At 45.3% G+C, this 20,696-nt stretch overlaps 1 protein-coding gene across 4 annotated transcripts in view; it reads right to left on the bottom strand.

Moving 5' to 3' along the window:
- The window catches only part of Iqch (IQ motif containing H), a 192,366-nt gene that overhangs the window by 124,533 nt on the left and 47,137 nt on the right, over positions 1–20,696 (bottom strand). For all 4 annotated transcript variants that reach the window (XM_052188070.1, XM_052188072.1, XM_052188071.1 and 1 more), the window contains 2 exons: positions 11,651–11,771; positions 5,938–6,066 (listed from right to left, as the gene is read on the bottom strand). In XM_052188070.1, coding sequence (XP_052044030.1) covers positions 5,938–6,066; positions 11,651–11,771 — 250 coding nt within the window. The remainder of the gene's footprint in view (positions 1–5,937; positions 6,067–11,650; positions 11,772–20,696) is intronic.

The raw sequence follows: 20,696 nt of genomic DNA, 5'->3' as shown, positions 1-20,696 counted from the left end.
TCCCAAGGGAAAGACGATACAGAAGGAGACTGCAGAGGAGAAACAATGGCTGCACGCATGCTAAGGCCAGTGAGATAAAAGCCCTCAGGTCTGAAGGCAAAGGCAAGTGGGAATGGGAAAAAGCCAAGGAATCCCAAGGCAGCGTACAACACAATAAACAAAACTCTGAAAACTAAAAACAGAGAATAAAATATTGAAAACAGGTGAGGGAAAGGACCATCTTACCTATAGGGGAACAAGTTCACTGTTATGAATTTCTAGTCAGAGGCTGACAAAAGATGAGGCATGGCCCCTTTCCTTCAAGTGCTAAGATGAAGAAAACATGGCAACCAGAATCACATATGCTCAAGGACAACTTCCTTTAGGGGCTGAAGAGATGGCCCAGTGGTTGGGAGCACTGGCTGTTCTTCCAGAGGATCCAATTTCTAGCACCCACTTGGCAGCTCACAACTGTCTGTAACTTCAGTTCTAGAGGATCACACACATACACACACACACACACACATCAATGCACATAAAAAATTAAAATAATCACTTTTTAAAAAAGCAGTTTTAAAGACTTTTTTTAAGAAAAAAAAAGAGTGAACTCAACCCATTTCCAGATGAAAGGAAATGAAAACACTGAATGACTCACATCCAGACTCTAAAAGAACCTCACAGGAAGGGAATGCTCAAGGAGTACATGACAGATGAGAAATCGAAGGACACAGAACGGCATGAGCACAAGGAAGAGGCATTCCTTTTTGTGTCTAAAAATTATCTTTGATGGTTGAACCAAGCCTACTTCCTGGTAAGAATGTAATTTTAAGTGGATGAAGCAGACATGGAAGTCTGCTAAGACCCAGCAATCACATGCCCAGGCAATCGCTCTAAAGAGATGACAGCACATGTGCACACAAAACCTGCACACTAATGTTTACAAGGCTGTCTCGTAGTGGGGAAGTTTTGGCGGGTGCGTGGCTATGTTTACAAGGCTGTCTCATAGTGGGGGAAGATTTGACAGGGGCATGGCAATAGCATGCATACAGGAAGGATTACTTGGCACCAAATGGGTAATTACTGCTAAAAGTTTCAACTGAATCCAACATCACATTAAGAAGAACCCTTATCATGATCAAGACAGATTCATCTCAGGGATGCAAACATGGCTCAACATATGCATTAGATGATAAACATAATACAGTATATACATAGAATCATAAAATCCTATAATTATCTCAATACATACAGAAAAGGCTTTTGACAAAGTTCAACATCTTTTCATGGTAAAAGTTCTGAAGAAACTAGGAAAAGTGATCATACCTCAACATAATGGAGACTACATACAGGCTATCTATAGGAGGCTACATATAGCCTAATGCTACAAGGACAAGAGAAAGCTCTAAGTCAGAGAAGAGACAGGAGCCAACTCTCCCCTTTCTCACTGTATATAGTGTTTGCATTCTTTTTTTTTTCTTTTTTCTTTTTTTGGTTTTTTGGATTTGTTTTTTTCGAGACAGGGTTTCTCTGTATAGCCCTGGCTGCCCTGGAACTCACTCGGTAGACAAGGCTGGCCTCGAACTCAGAAATCCACCTGCCTCTGCCTCCCAGAGTGCTGGGATTACAGGCGCCACCACTGCCCGGCTTAGTGTTTGCATTCTTATCCAAAGCAGAAAGGCAGGAGAAAGAAAGGAGGAAGGAAGGAAGGAAGGAAGGAAGGAAGGAAGGAAGGAAGGAAGGAAGGAAGGAAGGAAGGAAAGAAGGAAAGAAAGAAAAGGAAGGGAAAAAAGAGAAAAGAAAAAAGAGATGATATTAGGAAATGAAGAAAGTCAAATAATTTCAGATATGACCATACAACTTAAAAGAGTCTACCAGAAGATTCTTGTTCTGATAAAAACTTTCAACAAGTAGCAAGCTACTAAATCAACATACATAACCCAGTAACTTTTCCATATCCCAACAACAGATCATTGAAAAAAAAGTCAGAAAACCAATTCCATTTATACTAATCAAAACAAAATAAAACAAAAACCCAGCAGAATTAACATTGTTAAAATGCCCATATTACCAAAGTGATTTATGGATTCAATGCAATCTCCACCAAGTTGCAGTAACACAGAGGCCCAGTGGGAGCCATTACGATATGCAAGCATGTGGAAAAGATGGGAGAGAAGGAGCAGTAGACTGGTTTGAACCCTATAAAGAGAGGTGGAATGGAGATGTGAAGATGGAGAGGAACAATCTGACATGAGTAGCCTGTGCTGCTACCTGAGGCCATGGTGAAGTCTCACCTGCTGCTGAGGGCCATGTCTGTGTCTGTAGCCGTATAGACATGGGAAGATCTGTGTTGATGTCTATGGCCTATATTACCACAAAGGCCATTTGGACATTCCTGATCTGGGCCATCTCCTGGAACCATGCTGATGTCCAAGAGCTGTGCAGAGCTGGCCCCTTCCCTCACCAGCTGTATACTTGGAAGAACAGGCCTTGTACCTCACCTGGGCAGCACAGCAAAGCTGGCCCTGGTAGTGAGCACTGGTGAGCCAGCTCCAAGGGCATGAGCATGGGAGAGAGGGCCCCACCTCTTGCAGAATGCGGCCTTGGGTGAGTTAACAGGGGGGGGCAGTGCTGGAGAGTTTGCCCTGGGGGTGCATGCTGGAGAGCTGGTGAGTTAATCAACTCAACAACCATCCAGGCCCAGATGCCGGGCTTTGACTGCTTCACCCCAACATCCACCCCATTTATGAACTGCTGGAGTGCATGAGCAGTCCAGTCCTGCAGATCCAAAGCTTCAGGAACTCCATGACACAGGGCAACAACAGGATACTTGAGGAGTCCTTGTGAGGGTCCAGTACAGATGGCATGGCAGAGGCCAGAGGCTTGGAACCAGACCAATGACTCATTACAATGTACATTCACAAGTAAAGATGTGTAGACTAAAGGGAATACTGTGTGACACACTGTAGCTGCCATGACTAGATATTTTTGTTGTTTGGTTTGGTTTTTTGTTTGCCTTTTATTTTTATTTTCTTTTAAGATGAGGCTTTAAGGGCAGACATCAGATATGAAGGAACAGGGAGATAAGTGAGGTTGGGGTGCATGATGTAAAATTCACAAAGAATCAATAAAAAAGTTAAAAAATAAAAAATAAAAGAAATTAAAAAAAAACAATTGCAATAACATTCTTCACAGAAGTAGGTATCTGCATACCTAAAATGCATATAAAAGCACAAAAGAACCAAAAAAAAATCTAAGCAAAACTATCACTCATAGAATTATCATAATACTTGACTTCAAAGTATACTCCAGAAGCACAGTAACTAAAACAGCATTTCACCATCAAACAGCAGACACAGAAGCTGAGAACACAGTTCTGTGGAAAAAGGAAAAACAAACAAGCACTTGTTCAGCAAGCAGGCGAATAGGCATTCAGATCCTTAGAACTCACACAAGTCAGGGAGGCGTGGTGGTCACGCACAATCCCAGGACTCAAGGTACAGAGACAGGGCCTCTCCTGAGCAAGGTGGCCAGCTAGACTCACCGGAATCATCTGGCTCTGTGTTCAGTGAGAGACCCTGCCTCAGTAAATAAAGTGGCCTTTGCATATAAACATGTGCACCTGCATACACACATGCCCCCCCAAACATAAAACATATATACACACCATGCACACATACATATACTTTTAAAAGACATAATAGAAGAACTAGAAATAAGCCTAAGCAGTTGCAACCATTTGATTCTTAACAAAGATACCAAAAACAAGTGCTGGAGAAAAGATGGTCTATTTACCAAATGGCGGAGGGAACACTGGCTATCCATATACAGAAAACTGAAACTAAATCCCTGCCTTTCACACTATACAAAAACTAAACCAAAATGGACCAAAGACCTTAAAGTACCTGAGACTTTGAACCTGCCTGAGGAAACCAGGAAAACACTTCAAGATCTAGGCATGGGCAAGGGTTTTCTCAATAGCTAAGATTTCAAGAAATAATAATAAAACATAAAGACTCGATTGATGCCCCAGTGTGGGGAAATCAAGGGGTGGAGGTAGGTGGGAGTGGTTTGGGCGTAGGGGCATCTTCTTGGAGGCAGGGGGCGGGAGGATGGGTTGGAGGTTTTCTGGGAGGAGGGGAAACAGGGAAAGGGCATAACATTTGAAATGTAAATGAAGAATATATTCAAGAAAAAAGTAAAAAAAAAAAAACCCATGATGAATGGGATCATATGAAACCACAGAGTTTTCTCAGTGCAAAAGAAGCAATCCACAAGTGAAGGGACAGTTTCCGGAACAGGGTAAAGCCTCTGCCGACTGTCATCCAATAGGAGGTGCATGCTTAGAGTGTATAAAGAACTCAAAAGATTGACAACAATGGAGGAAATACTCAGGTGAAACGCTGGGGAATTGAGCTGAGGAGAGGGTTTGCAAACAAGTCCCAGTGGCCTGTAAATGTAGGAAAAGATGCGCAGTGACTCAATGAGTCACTCACTCCACAACCCCTGTAAAGGACCCAGGAAGGAAAAAGGAGCACCTAATCACAACTGTGGGGATATAAATCAGGCCAGATACTATGGAAATTAGTGTGGAATTCCCCACAAAAGCTAAACAGAAGTTCTATATGATTCAGCCATATCATTTCTTCATGGATAAACAAAGGGCTCAGAATCAGTTTACTAGAGAAATGCCTGTTTCTCCTTGGATCAGCCCAGTTGCCTATTAAGAGATAATAGATTTACACACACACACACACACACACACACACACAAATGGCTTCTACTAAGACATAAAGAAGAATAAAATTACACCATTTGCTGAAAGACTAATGGGACCATAGTATTTCCTATAAAGACAAGGATTTCCTACTTTTCTCATATTTGGAGAAGCTAGAATAGGGAGAAGATATGAACAATCAAAGGGAGTTAACTATTGGTATGGAAAAGGAAGGGGGAAGGGCAGAGCACAGGGACAAAAGAGTAACAGAAGTGTATATGATGAAAATATATTGTATGTGTGCATGGAAATGTCAGAATGTAACCAAAAAAGAAAGCTACAAGCTGGAGGATTCCCCTGAGTGGAAAATTACAAAACCCAAAGGTTCCATCCTCTATTAGGTCATTCATGTGACAGTTTTGAAGTTACAAAGTTATACAACAAAGAACAGATTTTTTGGATGCCAGGGATGCCAGGACTAAAGGGATATGGAAGGAAATTGGTGGGTTCTATCCATGTGGGGATAGAAATATTCCAGTCTTGAATTAATCAGTATCCTGGCTAGGAACTAGCATATACTTCAGCAAGAGAGTGCTTGCCTATCCTGGGCAAGGCCCTGTCCCATCGTTAGTACAACCTGATGATAATATCATACTATAATATTCCACTTTGTTAATACTAGGAGAAATTATGCAAAGAATTCTATTAGTTCTTACAAACACATGCGAATCTACAATTATCTCAATATAAAAAGTTTAATTTTAAAAAGGCACTATAAAAAAATAAAATGTCCAGCCAGAGTAGGAAAAAATATTTTCAAAACATATGGCTGATAAAAGATTTGTATTGCAAATGTATAAGTAATACCCTCACTAAAAACAGGAACACAAAACAAGTCTAATAGAGAAGCTAGTGCCTTCAATCACATCATACATAAAAGGATACTCAAACAGCAAATAATAGAGCATCTTTCAATTTTAGTGCTTTGATTTTAATTTTTAGTTCTTTACTGTTTTGTCTCATTTCCCAAGCCAAACTAAAAGCACTTGAAAATACCACCTTTCTAACCCACAGTGCACAGTGCATGGATAGCTTCAGATGCTTTGTGTGTTCAGATAAACTCAGGAAGCTTTAGCCTCTCATCTTGTTCTATGACTGAGGATTAAAGGTCTAGCAGTCTAGGTTTCAAAGGGGAGACCATTCCTGCAGGATCCCAGCTAAGCACAGAGGTGTGAGTGTCTTACCTTCCACCGATATCTTATGATGCTCATCAAAATTATGCAGAGGAATTGCTTTGGGTTTAATGGGTGGATTCTGAAAGGTAATTCTCGCTGTTGGGGGGATCAGCCCTCGTTCAATCATACTTAAGATGCCTAAAAGGAAGGTTAGCACACAACAAAACGTGAGTTTAACTCTAAGCAATTGTACAAAGTCTGAGCTTTATGAATTGCATGACAGTAATGTAACATCATTTATCATCTCATTTGTAAAGGTACATTCTAGTGTCTTAATCTTCTGCATGAAAAATAGCTACAGCACACTTTAAGCTTAATATGCTAACCTAAGGGAAACATCATTTCCAATTGCAGTAATATGAAATCAAATTACACTAAGATAATTTCATTTTTAGGTAGAAATATAATTTCAAGACAAGCTAAAACTTCCTTACACTTATGGTGTTTTCAATCACTGGTGATTTTATTGCACTTTTGGAAACTCATGGATATGAGGCACACATTCTTAATAACTAAGGTGATCTTTTGTTCTGAAGGAAAGAAAATCTGTATCCTTGAACCCATATACACAGTGTTCAAGTCACTCATATTTTGTTAAAAAAAATATCTGTAGACACGCTCATATCACCAGAAGTTATGAAAGCCAGACTGGGTCTGACTCTATTAGAGCAACATGTTAGTAACTCGGGAAACTGATGTACAATTTCTTGTCATCAGCAAGGCTGCCACCAAGTCTTCTTAAGGGCAAGGCATCTTGTTAACAGAATAAACAGGTGAATAAATTAGACAAAGCCCCATGTTAGGGACAGACCTTTCCTTACAGTGGGCCTATTGTCTACTGTTTTGATGTCAGAAACCCAGAAATCTGGGAACTACCTACAACAAATTTCTGCTGGGCCTTAAGTTTCTTATGCTTATACAACAGAGAGAAAAGTGAAGAACTTTCTATTTCAATAAATCCCTAGTACATAGAGTAAAACCAAGCTGAACTAAATTGAAGAAATAGGCATTCCTAAGAGGGCCTGCCCCGAGGACAGTACATTGCTATCAGACATGTTAGCCTGGAGTCACGGCAGAACAATGCCTGCTAAAGGGCTGAAAGGCCAAAGACTTTGACTCTAAAAGAACTGTTCCAAGAGAAGCCTCATTTGCATACAGCACAATCATTGTGGGAGGACTTTTTTCTTTTTGTAGGTGTTACAGTAGTAAATGCTTTGTTTTCATAAATAACTTTTACTGTCTATACCCAATCCCATGTGTAATAGCTGTGCGCGCTTTCTAGGTGAGAAAACTAGATTCTGTCTGTGCCCTCTGCCTCGTGTATTCTCTGACGCTGACCCAGGGGAAGCTTCATTTCTGAGATTCTGCCAGAAAATTCAAGAAATCTTGAGGAATCCTGTGGACGTGGGTGCTGATCATCTTTCATGTGGACCTCGTGCAGACCTGGGGTGGGTCTTTATGTGGACCTCGTGCAGACCTGGGGTGGGTCTTCATGTGGACCTCGTGCAGACCTGGGGTGGGCCTTTATGTGGACCTCGTGCAGACCTGGGGCGGGTCTTCATGTGGACCTCGTGCAGACCTGGGGTGGGTCTTCATGTGGACCTCGTGCAGACCTGGGGTGGGTCTTCATGTGGACCTCGTGAAGACCTGGGGTGGGTCTTCATGTGGACCTCGTGCAGACCTGGGGTGGGTCTTCATGTGGACCTCGTGAAGACCTGGGGTGGGCCTTTATGTGGACCTCGTGCAGACCTGGGGCGGGTCTTCATGTGGACCTCGTGCAGACCTGGGGCGGGTCTTCATGTGGACCTCGTGCAGACCTGGGGCGGGTCTTCATGTGGACCTCGTGCAGACCTGGGGTGGGTCTTCATGTGGACCTCGTGCAGACCTGGGGCGGGTCTTTATGTGGACCTCGTGCAGACCTGGGGTGGGTCTTTATGTGGACCTCGTGCAGACCTGGGGCGGGTCTTCATGTGGACCTCGTGCAGACCTGGGGCGGGTCTTTATGTGGACCTCGTGCAGACCTGGGGTGGGCCTTTATGTGGACCTCGTGCAGACCTGGGGTGGGCCTTTATGTGGACCTCATGCAGACCTGGGGTGGGTCTTTATGTGGACCTCATGCAGACCTGGGGTGGGTCTTTATGTGGACCTCGTGCAGACCTGGGGTGGGTCTTTCATGTGGACCTCGTGCAGACCTGGGGTGGGCCTTTATGTGGACCTCATGCAGACCTGGGGTGGGTCTTTATGTGGACCTCGTGCAGACCTGGGGTGGGTCTTCATGTGGACCTCGTGCAGACCTGGGGTGGGTCTTTATGTGGACCTCATGCAGACCTGGGGTGGGTCTTTATGTGGACCTCGTGCAGACCTGGGGTGGGTCTTTCATGTGGACCTCGTGCAGACCTGGGGTGGGCCTTTATGTGGACCTCATGCAGACCTGGGGTGGGCCTTTATGTGGACCTCGTGCAGACCTGGGGTGGGTCTTCATGTGGACCTCGTGCAGACCTGGGGTGGGCCTTTATGTGGACCTCGTGCAGACCTGGGGTGGGTCTTCATGTGGACCTCGTGCAGACCTGGGGTGGGTCTTTATGTGGACCTCGTGCAGACCTGGGGTGGGTCTTCATGTGGACCTCGTGCAGACCTGGGGCGGGTCTTTCATGTGGACCTCGTGCAGACCTGGGGTGGGTCTTTATGTGGACCTCATGCAGACCTGGGGTGGGTCTTTATGTGGACCTCGTACAGACCTGGGGTGGGCCTTTATGTGGACCTCGTGCAGACCTGGGGTGGGTCTTCATGTGGACCTCGTGCAGACCTGGGGCGGGTCTTCATGTGGACCTCGTGCAGACCTGGGGCGGGTCTTCATGTGGACCTCGTGCAGACCTGGGGCGGGTCTTCATGTGGACCTCGTGCAGACCTGGGGCGGGTCTTCAAGTGGACCTCGTGCAGACCTGGGGCGGGTCTTCATGTGGACCTCGTGCAGACCTGGGGTGGGTCTTTATGTGGACCTCGTGCAGACCTGGGGTGGGTCTTTATGTGGACCTCATGCAGACCTGGGGTGGGTCTTTCATGTGGACCTCGTGCAGACCTGGGGTGGGTCTTTATGTGGACCTCGTGCAGACCTGGGGTGGGTCTTTATGTGGACCTCGTGCAGACCTGGGGTGGGTCTTTATGTGGACCTCGTGCAGACCTGGGGTGGGTCTTTATGTGGACCTCGTGCAGACCTGGGGTGGGTCTTCATGTGGACCTCGTGCAGACCTGGGGTGGGTCTTTATGTGGACCTCGTGCAGACCTGGGGTGGGTCTTTATGTGGACCTCATGCAGACCTGGGGTGGGTCTTCATGTGGACCTCGTGCAGACCTGGGGTGGGTCTTCATGTGGACCTCGTGCAGACCTGGGGTGGGTCTTTATGTGGACCTCGTGCAGACCTGGGGTGGGTCTTTATGTGGACCTCGTGCAGACCTGGGGTGGGTCTTTATGTGGACCTCGTGCAGACCTGGGGTGGGTCTTTATGTGGACCTCGTGCAGACCTGGGGTGGGTCTTCATGTGGACCTCGTGCAGACCTGGGGTGGGTCTTTCATGTGGACCTCGTGCAGACCTGGGGTGGGCCTTTATGTGGACCTCGTGCAGACCTGGGGTGGGTCTTCATGTGGACCTCGTGCAGACCTGGGGTGGGTCTTTATGTGGACCTCGTGCAGACCTGGGGCGGGTCTTCATGTGGACCTCGTGCAGAGCCGGGGTGGGTCTTCATGTGGACCTCGTGCAGACCTGGGGTGGGTCTTCATGTGGACCTCGTGCAGACCTGGGGTGGGTCTTTATGTGGACCTCGTGCAGACCTGGGGTGGGTCTTTATGTGGACCTCGTGCAGACCTGGGGTGGGTCTTTATGTGGACCTCGTGCAGACCTGGGGTGGGTCTTCATGTGGACCTCGTGCAGACCTGGGGTGGGTCTTTCATGTGGACCTCGTGCAGACCTGGGGTGGGCCTTTATGTGGACCTCGTGCAGACCTGGGGTGGGTCTTCATGTGGACCTCGTGCAGACCTGGGGTGGGTCTTTATGTGGACCTCGTGCAGACCTGGGGCGGGTCTTCATGTGGACCTCGTGCAGAGCCGGGGTGGGTCTTCATGTGGACCTCGTGCAGACCTGGGGTGGGTCTTCATGTGGACCTCGTGCAGACCTGGGGTGGGTCTTCATGTGGACCTCGTGCAGACCTGGGGTGGGTCTTCATGTGGACCTCGTGCAGACCTGGGGTGGGTCTTTATGTGGACCTCGTGCAGAGCCGGGGTGGACCTTTCATGTCACTTAGAGGCATCAAACCCCTGAAAATCCACACGTTTCTGTGACTTGTGCTTTCCTGATACTAATATTACCTTGTATATTATGACATATGACAAGCACTCTATAAATACATGAGAACTAACTGATTGATTAATTACAAATTTAATAGGCCATGTGTCCTCTGGTAGATATAGAAATAAGTGTCTTTCCCTCTACACTAGTTGCCTTGATCCTAGATTTACCGTTGTCTTACAGTGAGTTTTCATCTGCTAAAGCAAGGACTAATGTATTCACTCACCTTAATTTCATGTAGGAGGAAGATGACACTGAAGCAAGAAGTATAAACTCTTACTAGTGTTAGTGTTCCTGGGACATTAGTGGTACATAAGCTACTAGAAGGTGTAAGACACAGAACTTCTCACAGTTAGAAAAGAAATAATGACAACTGTGGGAAGCTTAACAAATTCAGAAACATTACATGCAGGGGTGTCCACCACAGCAGTCACAGATCAGCAGACAAGACACAGCCAGATGCCAGGGGACTTTGAATATCTGGTACCACAAGAATGGTTTAGAACCAACTCTTGGTCCTGATTACTCCAGACAGACAGGAAGTGAGATGAGACCATCTTCCTCCTTTCTATTTGAGTTAGGAAGGGGGATTCACTTAGCCATTCTCTAACGTTTCAGTCATCAAATGGACTAGGGGAAATTGAGGATTGTAGTAGACACAGATGCCCAATGCATCCATTTTCTTCCTCCTTTGTTTACTTATTCAGTCACTTCACAGTTACCCAGACAGTCCTGGGCACTATGGATACCAAGGTAAAGATGATACAGTCTTTTTTTATTAGAAGTCCAATCGTTTATAACACTAGACTTTAAAGGGGCTGGAGAGCTGTCTCAAAGGACTCAGGTTCAGTTCCCAGCACCACATGGCATTCACAACCACCTGTACTCCGGTTCCAGGATTCCCAACACCCTCTTCTGGCCTCAGAAGGCCCCAAGCATGCATATGGAGTACAGGCATACACATATACAGGTAAAACACTCATACATATAAAATAAGTAATAAAAATTAAAAAACTAATTATATTATCTCTGGCTTCATGCTTTTGCATAGCAGTATTCTGAAATAACATTAAAAAGCAATCAGAAGCCCATCAGAAACTACTTAGAAAACAGCAACTCCTAATTATATCATGTAAACACGATAACCATTTGAATACATAACACCAACACCTAAGTTGATATTAGATTCATGAAATAATGGACTGAGAAGTAGAAGAGGCTCTGGTGGTTACCTAGTCCAGGGTGAAGCACAGCCCATGTGAGGACCTTCAGGTCTGAGGTCACCTAAGAAACTTAGTGGCTAAGCTATTCCAACTCAGGCCCCTATTCCTCCTCAAGGCTTCCCCTCACATCCCTAAGCACGGCTGCGCCATCACTGACCTTTACTGGCATCCTTTTGCAAGATGGGTATGGGGATAAAATGGGGGTCAGTGCGATGAGAGGACGGCAGGACTGTGAGGTTGGAGATCGTGGACCCTTTTATTAACCGCTGAACCTTATCCTGGGCGATAAAAAAAAATGTTGTTAGCCGACATTTTTGCCTTCACAATGAACACAGTTTTCTTCTGGTGAACAATAAATAAGATTATGAATAGTTTCATTAAGTTTTAATAAAGTAGCAATACCATCTCTAATTTTATTGCTCCTGAGTACCCTATGCTACTGTCTACTGTCAGAATTTTGTGTAATTTAAAATAGTTAATTAAATCCAATTAACATGTGGTGATTTCCACTATGCAAATTCAGTGTAGTAGTTAATAAAGGACTATTAAGATTTTGTTCAATTTTAATGACTCCAATATAAAAGTACTAAATCTTGACATGGGAGGTTTTGAATACAGCAAAGTTGTGCACAGGCAGGTTTCCCAGGAAATAAATAAGAGAGTCTTGAGGTTATAAGCACTAACTGGAAGGCACTTCAGTCAGTAGTAACAGGTTAAGTGTGAACACCACACAGACTGCTGAAATCTACGAAAAGGATAAAGGTGCAATGTCTCCATCAGTCACACAGACAACCACCATTCCTAGAGTCAAGAAAGCTCTCATTGTAGTGATGAAATAGGAATTGATTCTTTTTAGTGGGTTTTAGATTTTAAACATTGTATGCTTTGCATATAAGTCACATTTCATTGTATAGTTCAAGCACACTGTTTTTACCTTGGTCATAGGAAATTGTAGATTACTGGGCCTCTCAGCAGGAAGAATCCCATTGTCTGGTATTTATAAACTGATTTAACATTTCAAGTTATTTTCCAAAAATTAATTAATTTGCATAGCTTCCAGGGGAACTAGGTAATGGTTTACTACCTAACTTATGAAGCGCTCAAAGCACAATAGTAGATTTGCTTCAGGATACATATATACTGAATATGTACTTTGTCCATCTAAAGTGAATCTGGCTTTATAACAGAGGACCTTGCTATTGACCTCGGCTGCCCATTAGGCTTAAGGAGAGAGAAGGGAATGTTTCTTCTAAGCACAGAGGTAGAAACTCACCTTATGGTTTAAATATTAGCTGATCAGTGTTCGTGTCCCCCAGGCAGGCTGCAGTGCTGAGGGGCAACGGAAAAGCCGCATCCCCTGCACCGTCAACTCTGCGTGGTGCTCAGTGAGCAGGAAGGAGGTTTGTCCCTTTTCGGTGTTGTGTCCTGTACACGTTAGGAGAGCATGACCACAGAGCTGTGCCCCATTGCCTCAAATAATAACTGAGGAGAAAGGGTGTGTGCATACATGTGCGGGTCTGGGGCTAATGCTGGCATCTTCTCGATTGTTCTCTGTTTTATGCATTGAGGCAGGGACTCTTGCGGAGCCCAAAGCGTACAGATTTGGCTTGCTAGCCAGCTTGCCCAGGGGATCCCATCCCTCCTTCCAGCTCCCCACCCCCCCCCCAGGATTACAGGCTGCCTTTGTGGCTGCCTGGCTTTTATGCAGGTTCTAGGATCCTAAGCCCTGTGCTCACACCTGGGAATGCAAACACTTCATCTATTGTGCCGCTTCCCTTGCCCTCAAATAGCATTTTAAGAGGAAAAATCACTTGAAATGTAAATAAAGAATATATCGAATAAAAAAAAAAGAGGGGGCAGTAGGCAGGAAGTGCCACTGGATGCCTCCCAGGAGAGCCCCAGGAAAGAGAGGGGACTGCAGGAGAGTCACACAGAGCTCCAGGTTCGCTGAGGTGATGAGACTTCTCTTCCTTTCCTTTAGCTCTCTTCGCTCCTCCCCTTCCTCTCAGTTCCTTCTGGGATCTCCTTATCTGAGAGACAGATATAACCACCACTGCAGAGTAACTAGAGCTGGCACCTGTGTGATTGAGGACATCCAGCATAGAAGGGACAGGATCTCTTATTTGTCTGGCAGGTGTCAAGGTCAGGGAAGGAAGGTAAATTGAAGGAAGAGAGAGAGATTCCACTTCAACAAAACTGTCAAGCTCTGTGTAGAAGTGAAATACAGGTTTGGCAGTTTCAGGGCACAGAGCATAATTTATCTGGATTTTCTGAAAGCCTTTGATAAAGAACACCTGACAACTGGCTTCTGCAAGCTAAAGCAGCAAGATCCAGTATAAAATACATCATTAAGAAGGACACAGAGGGGAGTGGAGGGGCAGGGAACGGACTGCCCTGCAAGCGGCAGATTCTTCGGCTGCTTTCTCCAGTCCCTTATACCGCGACAGCACCATGTATGAGAGGCAATGGTGGGCAAGTGGACGGGATATTACAGAGAGGGCTACAGACTACAGAAAATAAATCCTTTATCATGGCTCAATAAGAAACATCTGCCCACTCTGCTGTCTAGTCTGATGGCAAGGATAAACACTGTTGTATGAGCCTGGTTGGAAGGAGAATGTGGCAAACTTGAGCATTTACTGAGCACTTACTGTGTAACACTAACTTTAATACAATGGTCATTACATTTCACGAGCAATGGGGAAGCTGAGGACTAAGGGGATTTTAAAATGGGAGCAGTTTTAACTCTGCCTGCTGCTGCTGTTACGGGGCTGTTGCTGCAACTAGATCCTGACTATGTACTGGAACCACTCAGGAGTCTCTTGAAAACACTGCTGCCTGGGCAGTTAAATCAGAACAGTTTATTCAGGTCTAGGCCTTGGTATTTCTGTAAGGCTCCCCGGGCAACTGTGATGTGCAGTCAGGGTTATGATACAGCAGCGTGGATGACGGTTAAACATCATCTTTAAAGAGTCAAGGAGTTACAGGATGGGTTAGAGGATGTAGCTGTAGGTGGGAAGAATTGTGGCTAACCGAAGCAGCACACCAGAGCATGGAGGACCTGCAACTAGGAGAGGTCTGGGTGGCTGCACAAGTGTGGACCTGTCGGGGGAGGGATGGTGGGTGACAGGAAAAATGGGCTGAGAGAGACACCAGCTCCAAAGCTGGCTTTGAGAACCTCTACTTCCACTGCCTCCAGAGGCTCCTCTATGCTGTGATTACAGTATTCAAGAGCACATGCTTTGCAGTTTGTAAAATATGTAAACTTCACACACTGACATAAGATGAAATATTATTATTCAATAATCATATAAACAGAACAATGCCCTTTACATATAGTCTCTTATTATTATGTCTAAAACTATAATTCATCACTTTATTACTTTGTCTAAATCTTCTAAATTAGCTTAGGATTGTTTGAAATTTAAAAATGAGGGGGTGCCAGTGCTCCAGCTCAGTAGCAGGGAGCTGAGCCACGTGTGTGAAGCCCTCGGATCAGTCCCTAGCGCTGGAAGGAAAGGAAAGCTGAAGGCGGAAGCAGCAACCATAGTCCTGACTTAAAACCTTCCAACAGGAGCTCACCCTGTCCCATCGCTGCGGTACAGCTCACCCTGTCCCATCGCTGAGGTACAGCTCACCCTGTCCCATCGCTGCGGTGCAGGAGCTCACCCTGTCCCATCGCTGCGGTGCAGGAGCTCACCCTGTCCCATCGCTGAGGTACAGCTCACCCTGTCCCATCGCTGCGGTACAGCTCACCCTGTCCCATCGCTGAGGTATAGATGTGATACGCTCATCATACAGGTTCTACCAGTGTGGAAACATGGAAATGAAGTGGAAGGAGGCACACCAACTTTCATTTGGAGACCTGTCCTCCTTGATATCTTTATAACAACTGATGTACTGATGTATAAATAAGGTCTGTATATCACATGATTAAATTTAATTTGACATGAATTTAATAGAGGGAAATGGTCTGAATTTAAAACATTAAACTGTATTATTATTATTTTTTATTATTTTGAGAGAGAGTCTCATGTAGCCCATGTTGGTCTTGAACTTACTATGCAGTTAAGGATGACCCTCAACTTCTGATCCTCTAGCTGGCGATATAGGCGCATGCCACCATGTCAGGCGCGAGCCACCATGTCCACTTTATGTGTTACTTGGGATGAACTCAGGGGTTTGCTCATGCTAGGCAAGTACTCTTCCATCTAAAATCCAGCCCCAGCATCAACAAATTAGCAAAGCTTAACAAATATTCCAGGATTCCTTTATATGGGCAATTGTTTTCTCTTAAAGGAGCAGAATAGTGGGCTGTGGTGGAGACTTAGGGTTCTTTGGAGAGTCAGTTGTGTTGGGTGGTGTTCTGCTGGAGCAAACGTGAAGGAGTGTTTAGCTGAAGTGGACACAGGTAAAAAGCTAAGGTAGAGTCATGATGGAAAATTTAGCTGGAGTGGGCATAGGAAAAAGAATGTTCTGCTAAAGCAAGCATGGGAAACAACACGTGATGAAGGAGTCTTCATTGACCCATGTATTGGTCTGCCTTACACTGTGTAGTTAAGCTGCATTTGTTGGAACTCCATAAAGAGAAACACACCAAAACCCTTCTGGTGGTGTGCTGCAGTTTCTTTCCACTTCTTCAGTCTCAGGATGTTTGGCAGAGTGATGTCAGCTGGGACAGAAAGACCCATGGAGCACACGTGATGTCTGGAGGGCGTATAAAGAGGACTCGATGGACAGGAACAGAGGTTGAGCTTGCCTTGTTTATAGAGCTAGCTGTGTAGGACTGTGAGTCTCGAGCCTTCAATGAGCATGCTTAGCTGAGAGAACAGTGGGAACTTTTCCTGGAGTTCCCCAGGGTCCCTCCTGCTGACTTGTGCCAAGGCTGAGGCCTGGCTGTCTCTGACGTGTTTGCTCTCCCGACTCTACTGAACTGGACTGCTGGTGTATCCGTGAAGTGTCTGTGAGTGGACCAAGATGCTGATGCTAACCTGTGAACTAAACTGCTGATTTCCAGACAACACAGATGGGAATTGCTCCAAAGAATTTTTCTAAACAGTTCTATCCCCCCCCAACCCTCCCACAGTATCCTTTATTTCCCACTTCCTCTGGTGGGTGGTGGGCTACAAGGAAGGTTAAAGCATTTAAGAACCATCATTAAAAGTAGGTTTTGAAGAAATTAAAATGATAGTAGGCATCCCAGGCATGTGAACTCTATGCAGGTTTACTGCCAGCACAGAAATGACACTGTGAAGCTGGCTGTGAGGGCTGAATGTCCCTGAGATGTGACTAGGTCACAAGGCTAAAGACTTCAGGGCCTTTACAGAAATGGTCCCAATGGGTGACCTTTCCTTCTCACCATGTGAAACACATGAGAAAGTAGCCTCCCAAGTCAGAAAGCAGGTCTTCACCAGTCGCTGGCTCTAAGAACCTTAACTTTGGACTTCCCCCTCACTACAACTACAAGAAGCTGTTTGCTGTGATGAGCCACCAGCTTTCGGGCATCTTGCTAGTGACCGAATGGACCAAGACACCATGCTCTGGTGCAGCTTTATTCCCAGGAGCAGGTGGCTAATGCCCAGGCAATACTTTGCTGACTCATGTTGGACAGCTGAATAAAGCTAATTATGAAAAAGACTAAGCTTTTCTAGCATGAGTTAGCACGGCTAGAACAGCCTAACTTCAGAAGACGGGGCATCAGAGCTCTTGCTGCACTCAGCTGCTTTCTTCCCTCTCTCGATTTCAGAGTACTTCTACACTGTTTAGACATACGATGTTCACACCCTGTTTTAACTCTATAGACCCCAGTGTTTGCTATCGACAACAATGGGTCAGATGTTTATCAACAGTCAGTTTCATGGCCCTTTCTACTACAGCTTCTTGTTTTGGTTGGTAGGCTACCTCGAGCTATCAATGGCTCTGTCCTTCAAGGTTCACAGTATCTTACCTGCCTTTACACCTGAATTACATCTGGGTTTATTATTTCTGATCTCAAAACTATGTGGACGCCACACCATTCTTCTTGATGGTAAATATTGTGAGCTCTAAGGCCAGCATGAACATTTACTCTTCATAGGTGGTCTCTTACTTCCTACATGTCGAAACATTCATTTTTAAAGCAGAGGTATTTAACTAAAATAATTTATGTTCAATGTTCTAACAGTCTTTTCTGGGGTTCTGCCTTCTTCCCAGCAGCACTTTGCTTCTCCTTTGAGAGCTTTCTCTTACATCAGTGAATATCTTCTCTTTTATTGGCTGGATTCTCCATTTGGGGGACACCACATGTTCTTCCATATCGCTAATCTTTGCCTTTCATATTATGGTATTTACTTGTCCTCTAGGGCCTGCTTTCTTTTCAAACATGACATTCCAGTTTTGCCTAAGTACATGGCTATCCAATTACAGATCACAATTTTCAGTATTCCCTGGGACTCAATGGGGCATGTGATCAAATTTATGCCAATCAGATGTGAAGAGTCCCTCTAGGTCACCTCCTCAGAAGGCTTTCCCTTGGGTCTCTTCACACTTCCCATGAGCTGACATGTGTAGAGGAATCAGCTGCCACCACCAGACAGACTGTCCTGTAAGGAGTGAAAGGAAGGGATAGGAGTGGCATCATGGGCAGCCACATGGGGTACAGCCAGACTCGGGTTCTCCATGTGAACTGTTCTGTGAATGAGAAATGAGAAATAAATCTTTAAAAGTATTGTCCCTTTTTTCAATATTGCAGCAGTACTGTCTGCACCAGAGCAGTGTGCTTATCAGTTAGCACCTGATTGATCTCTTTGTCTCTTTCCTGTGTGTATGCTGTGCTTACAGGCTTTCTTCCGTGTCAGTATTTCAGTGTGCAGTAGTGTCTGTCCTCCTTCTATTTATAGTTTATTTATTAGTTCCATAAAGTACTTTGGTATTCAATTTGTTTCTGTATGTCTACAGTCTCCCTCTTTGTTTTATTCTTCTATTTTATCATCGTCTATTTGAGTTCCCATTTTACCTAATTTATGTTATCAAGCTGTGCTATTTATTACATGAAGAAATTATGAAAAATTCCTTATGATCTTGAGTTATGACTTTTTAGACTTTTTAGGCCTGGAGTTCTCCCTCCTTCCTCCTTTCCTTTTCTCTTGTTAGCCATGAATAAGATAGGAACACAGAGAAAACACACCAGTCACAACCTACCTTCCTCCCCTGTGCACAGCTGGGCAGCTCGCCCAGGTGTCCTGACCACTGCAGGAAGCTGCCTTCTCCCCCTTTCCTGTACCTATGTGTGACCTGAGACGATCCCTGTCCTGCCCACTGGCATGTGTGACCTGAGATGACCCATGTCCTGCCCACTGGCATGTGTGACCTGAGACGATCCCTGTCCTGCCCACTGGCATGTGTGACCTAAGATGACCCATGTCCTGCCCACTGGCATGTGTGACCTGAGACAATCCCTGTCCTGCCCACTGGCATGTGTGACCTGAGACAATCCCTGTCCTGCCCACTGGCATGTGTGACCTGAGATAACCCTGTCCTGCCCACTGGCATGTGTGACCTGAGATGACCCTGTCCTGCCCACTGGCATGTGTGACCTGAGATGACCCTGTCCTGCCCACTGGCATGTGTGACCTGAGATGACCCTGTCCTGCCCACTGGCATGTGTGACCTGAGATGACCCTGTCCTGCCCACTGGCATGTGTGACCTGAGATGACCCTGTCCTGCCCACTGGCATGTGTGACCTGAGATGACCCTGTCCTGCCCACTGGCATGTGTGACCTGAGATGACCCTGTCCTGCCCACTGGCATGTGTGACCTGAGATAACCCTGTCCTGCCCACTGGCATGTGTGACCTGAGATAACCCTGTCCTGCCCACTGACATTTTTCCATTTACTCCGTGGGGCTGCTGAGTGGAGACCTGAGCAGAACCCATAGAAAAATTGCTCAGGCTGATACCAGTTCCAGGAGGGAGAAGTGAGATTTTGTTTCACTTTAAATTTTGAGTGGTCTAAATTATTTCAAACTCTGTGTATAAACCGAGAACTTCTAAAAATTAATATTTGACATCATGATATTCTGAATTTATCTAATTCAACTTCATATAAAATTCAGCCCTACTAAAGAGGAAAAATCTGTAATAAGGCATATAACTTTTTTTCCTGTTACAGTTAAGTTCAGTACTTTCCCCTGTGTGCCTATGCCTCAGAGGAGTGCCTCCTCCTCCTCCTGCTGAGGGGCTTGAGGAAGCGTGGAAAACAGCCCTCCCAGTGCCTGCTCTCCTGAAGAGTCACGATGCTGTATGTTGGCTGTGACTCCAGGTGGCCCAATGGCAAAAACCAGCTTGAGTCTCTCTTGCCTGTTTCCCAATTTTGTGGGACAAATAAATCCTCCTTTCATAGGATCATGTATTCCATGGAACATTATTTCAAGTAGCTAAGATCCTCTGGAATATAGTTTGTAAAACGGGTTTATTCTGGTAATAGGATTAACTCCCAGATGGCAAGCATGTTGCTGTAATCTGCTAACCTTTGAGTATCCTGCAAAGTTAAGAGATAGGTGATACCTTGATTTAATAGCTTGGAGCCCACCGGATCAGCATTTCTAATGGACACTAACAAAACTCTAGGACATTTTTGTTACTATTTTTCCCTGCTACCTGTGATCACATATTCCTGGCACGCCAAGAGAACTGTTGAGCCAGCTGGGTAAGCCCTGAAGATAGCAACTGCTGCCCATCTCACCCATCTCTCCACAGCATCTGGTCTACTTCAGGGACTCCACGGGCCTTTCCATCAACTTTGCTGAAGGTGTCGCTGCACCCCTTGGCATTGGCGTGCTCAGCAGCATACTAGCTGAGCGCTGCCTCCTGCCTCCTGTCCCAGCACTCTTACCCCTCCTCCCATTTAGCAGTTGGACTTCCATCCTTCATGTCAGAAACAGTACTACACAGGGTCAGCTACATGACCAACCCAGGTAATAAGTGGAAATCTCTCATTTGAGATATATTTTGACAATTAGGTTCAGATGTTATATTGACAAACACTTATGCACACAAATGACATTAAGGTGACTTGAATTATATTGTATGAAGTCCATTTCACTGCTAAATTGAATTAATATATTTTTATATCACCCTGATTTGTATTTGAGTTAACGCTCTATTGACTTCAGCAAAACCCCCTGCTTGGTAAGAGCATTGAGCCTTCATGTTTGCTTAGGCGC

Source organism: Apodemus sylvaticus, chromosome 7 (genome assembly GCF_947179515.1).
Source record: "Apodemus sylvaticus chromosome 7, mApoSyl1.1, whole genome shotgun sequence".
Taxonomy (NCBI): Eukaryota; Metazoa; Chordata; class Mammalia; order Rodentia; family Muridae; genus Apodemus; species Apodemus sylvaticus.
Note: the sequence above shows the minus strand (reverse complement) of the source record. Positions and strands in the feature narration are given on the sequence as shown.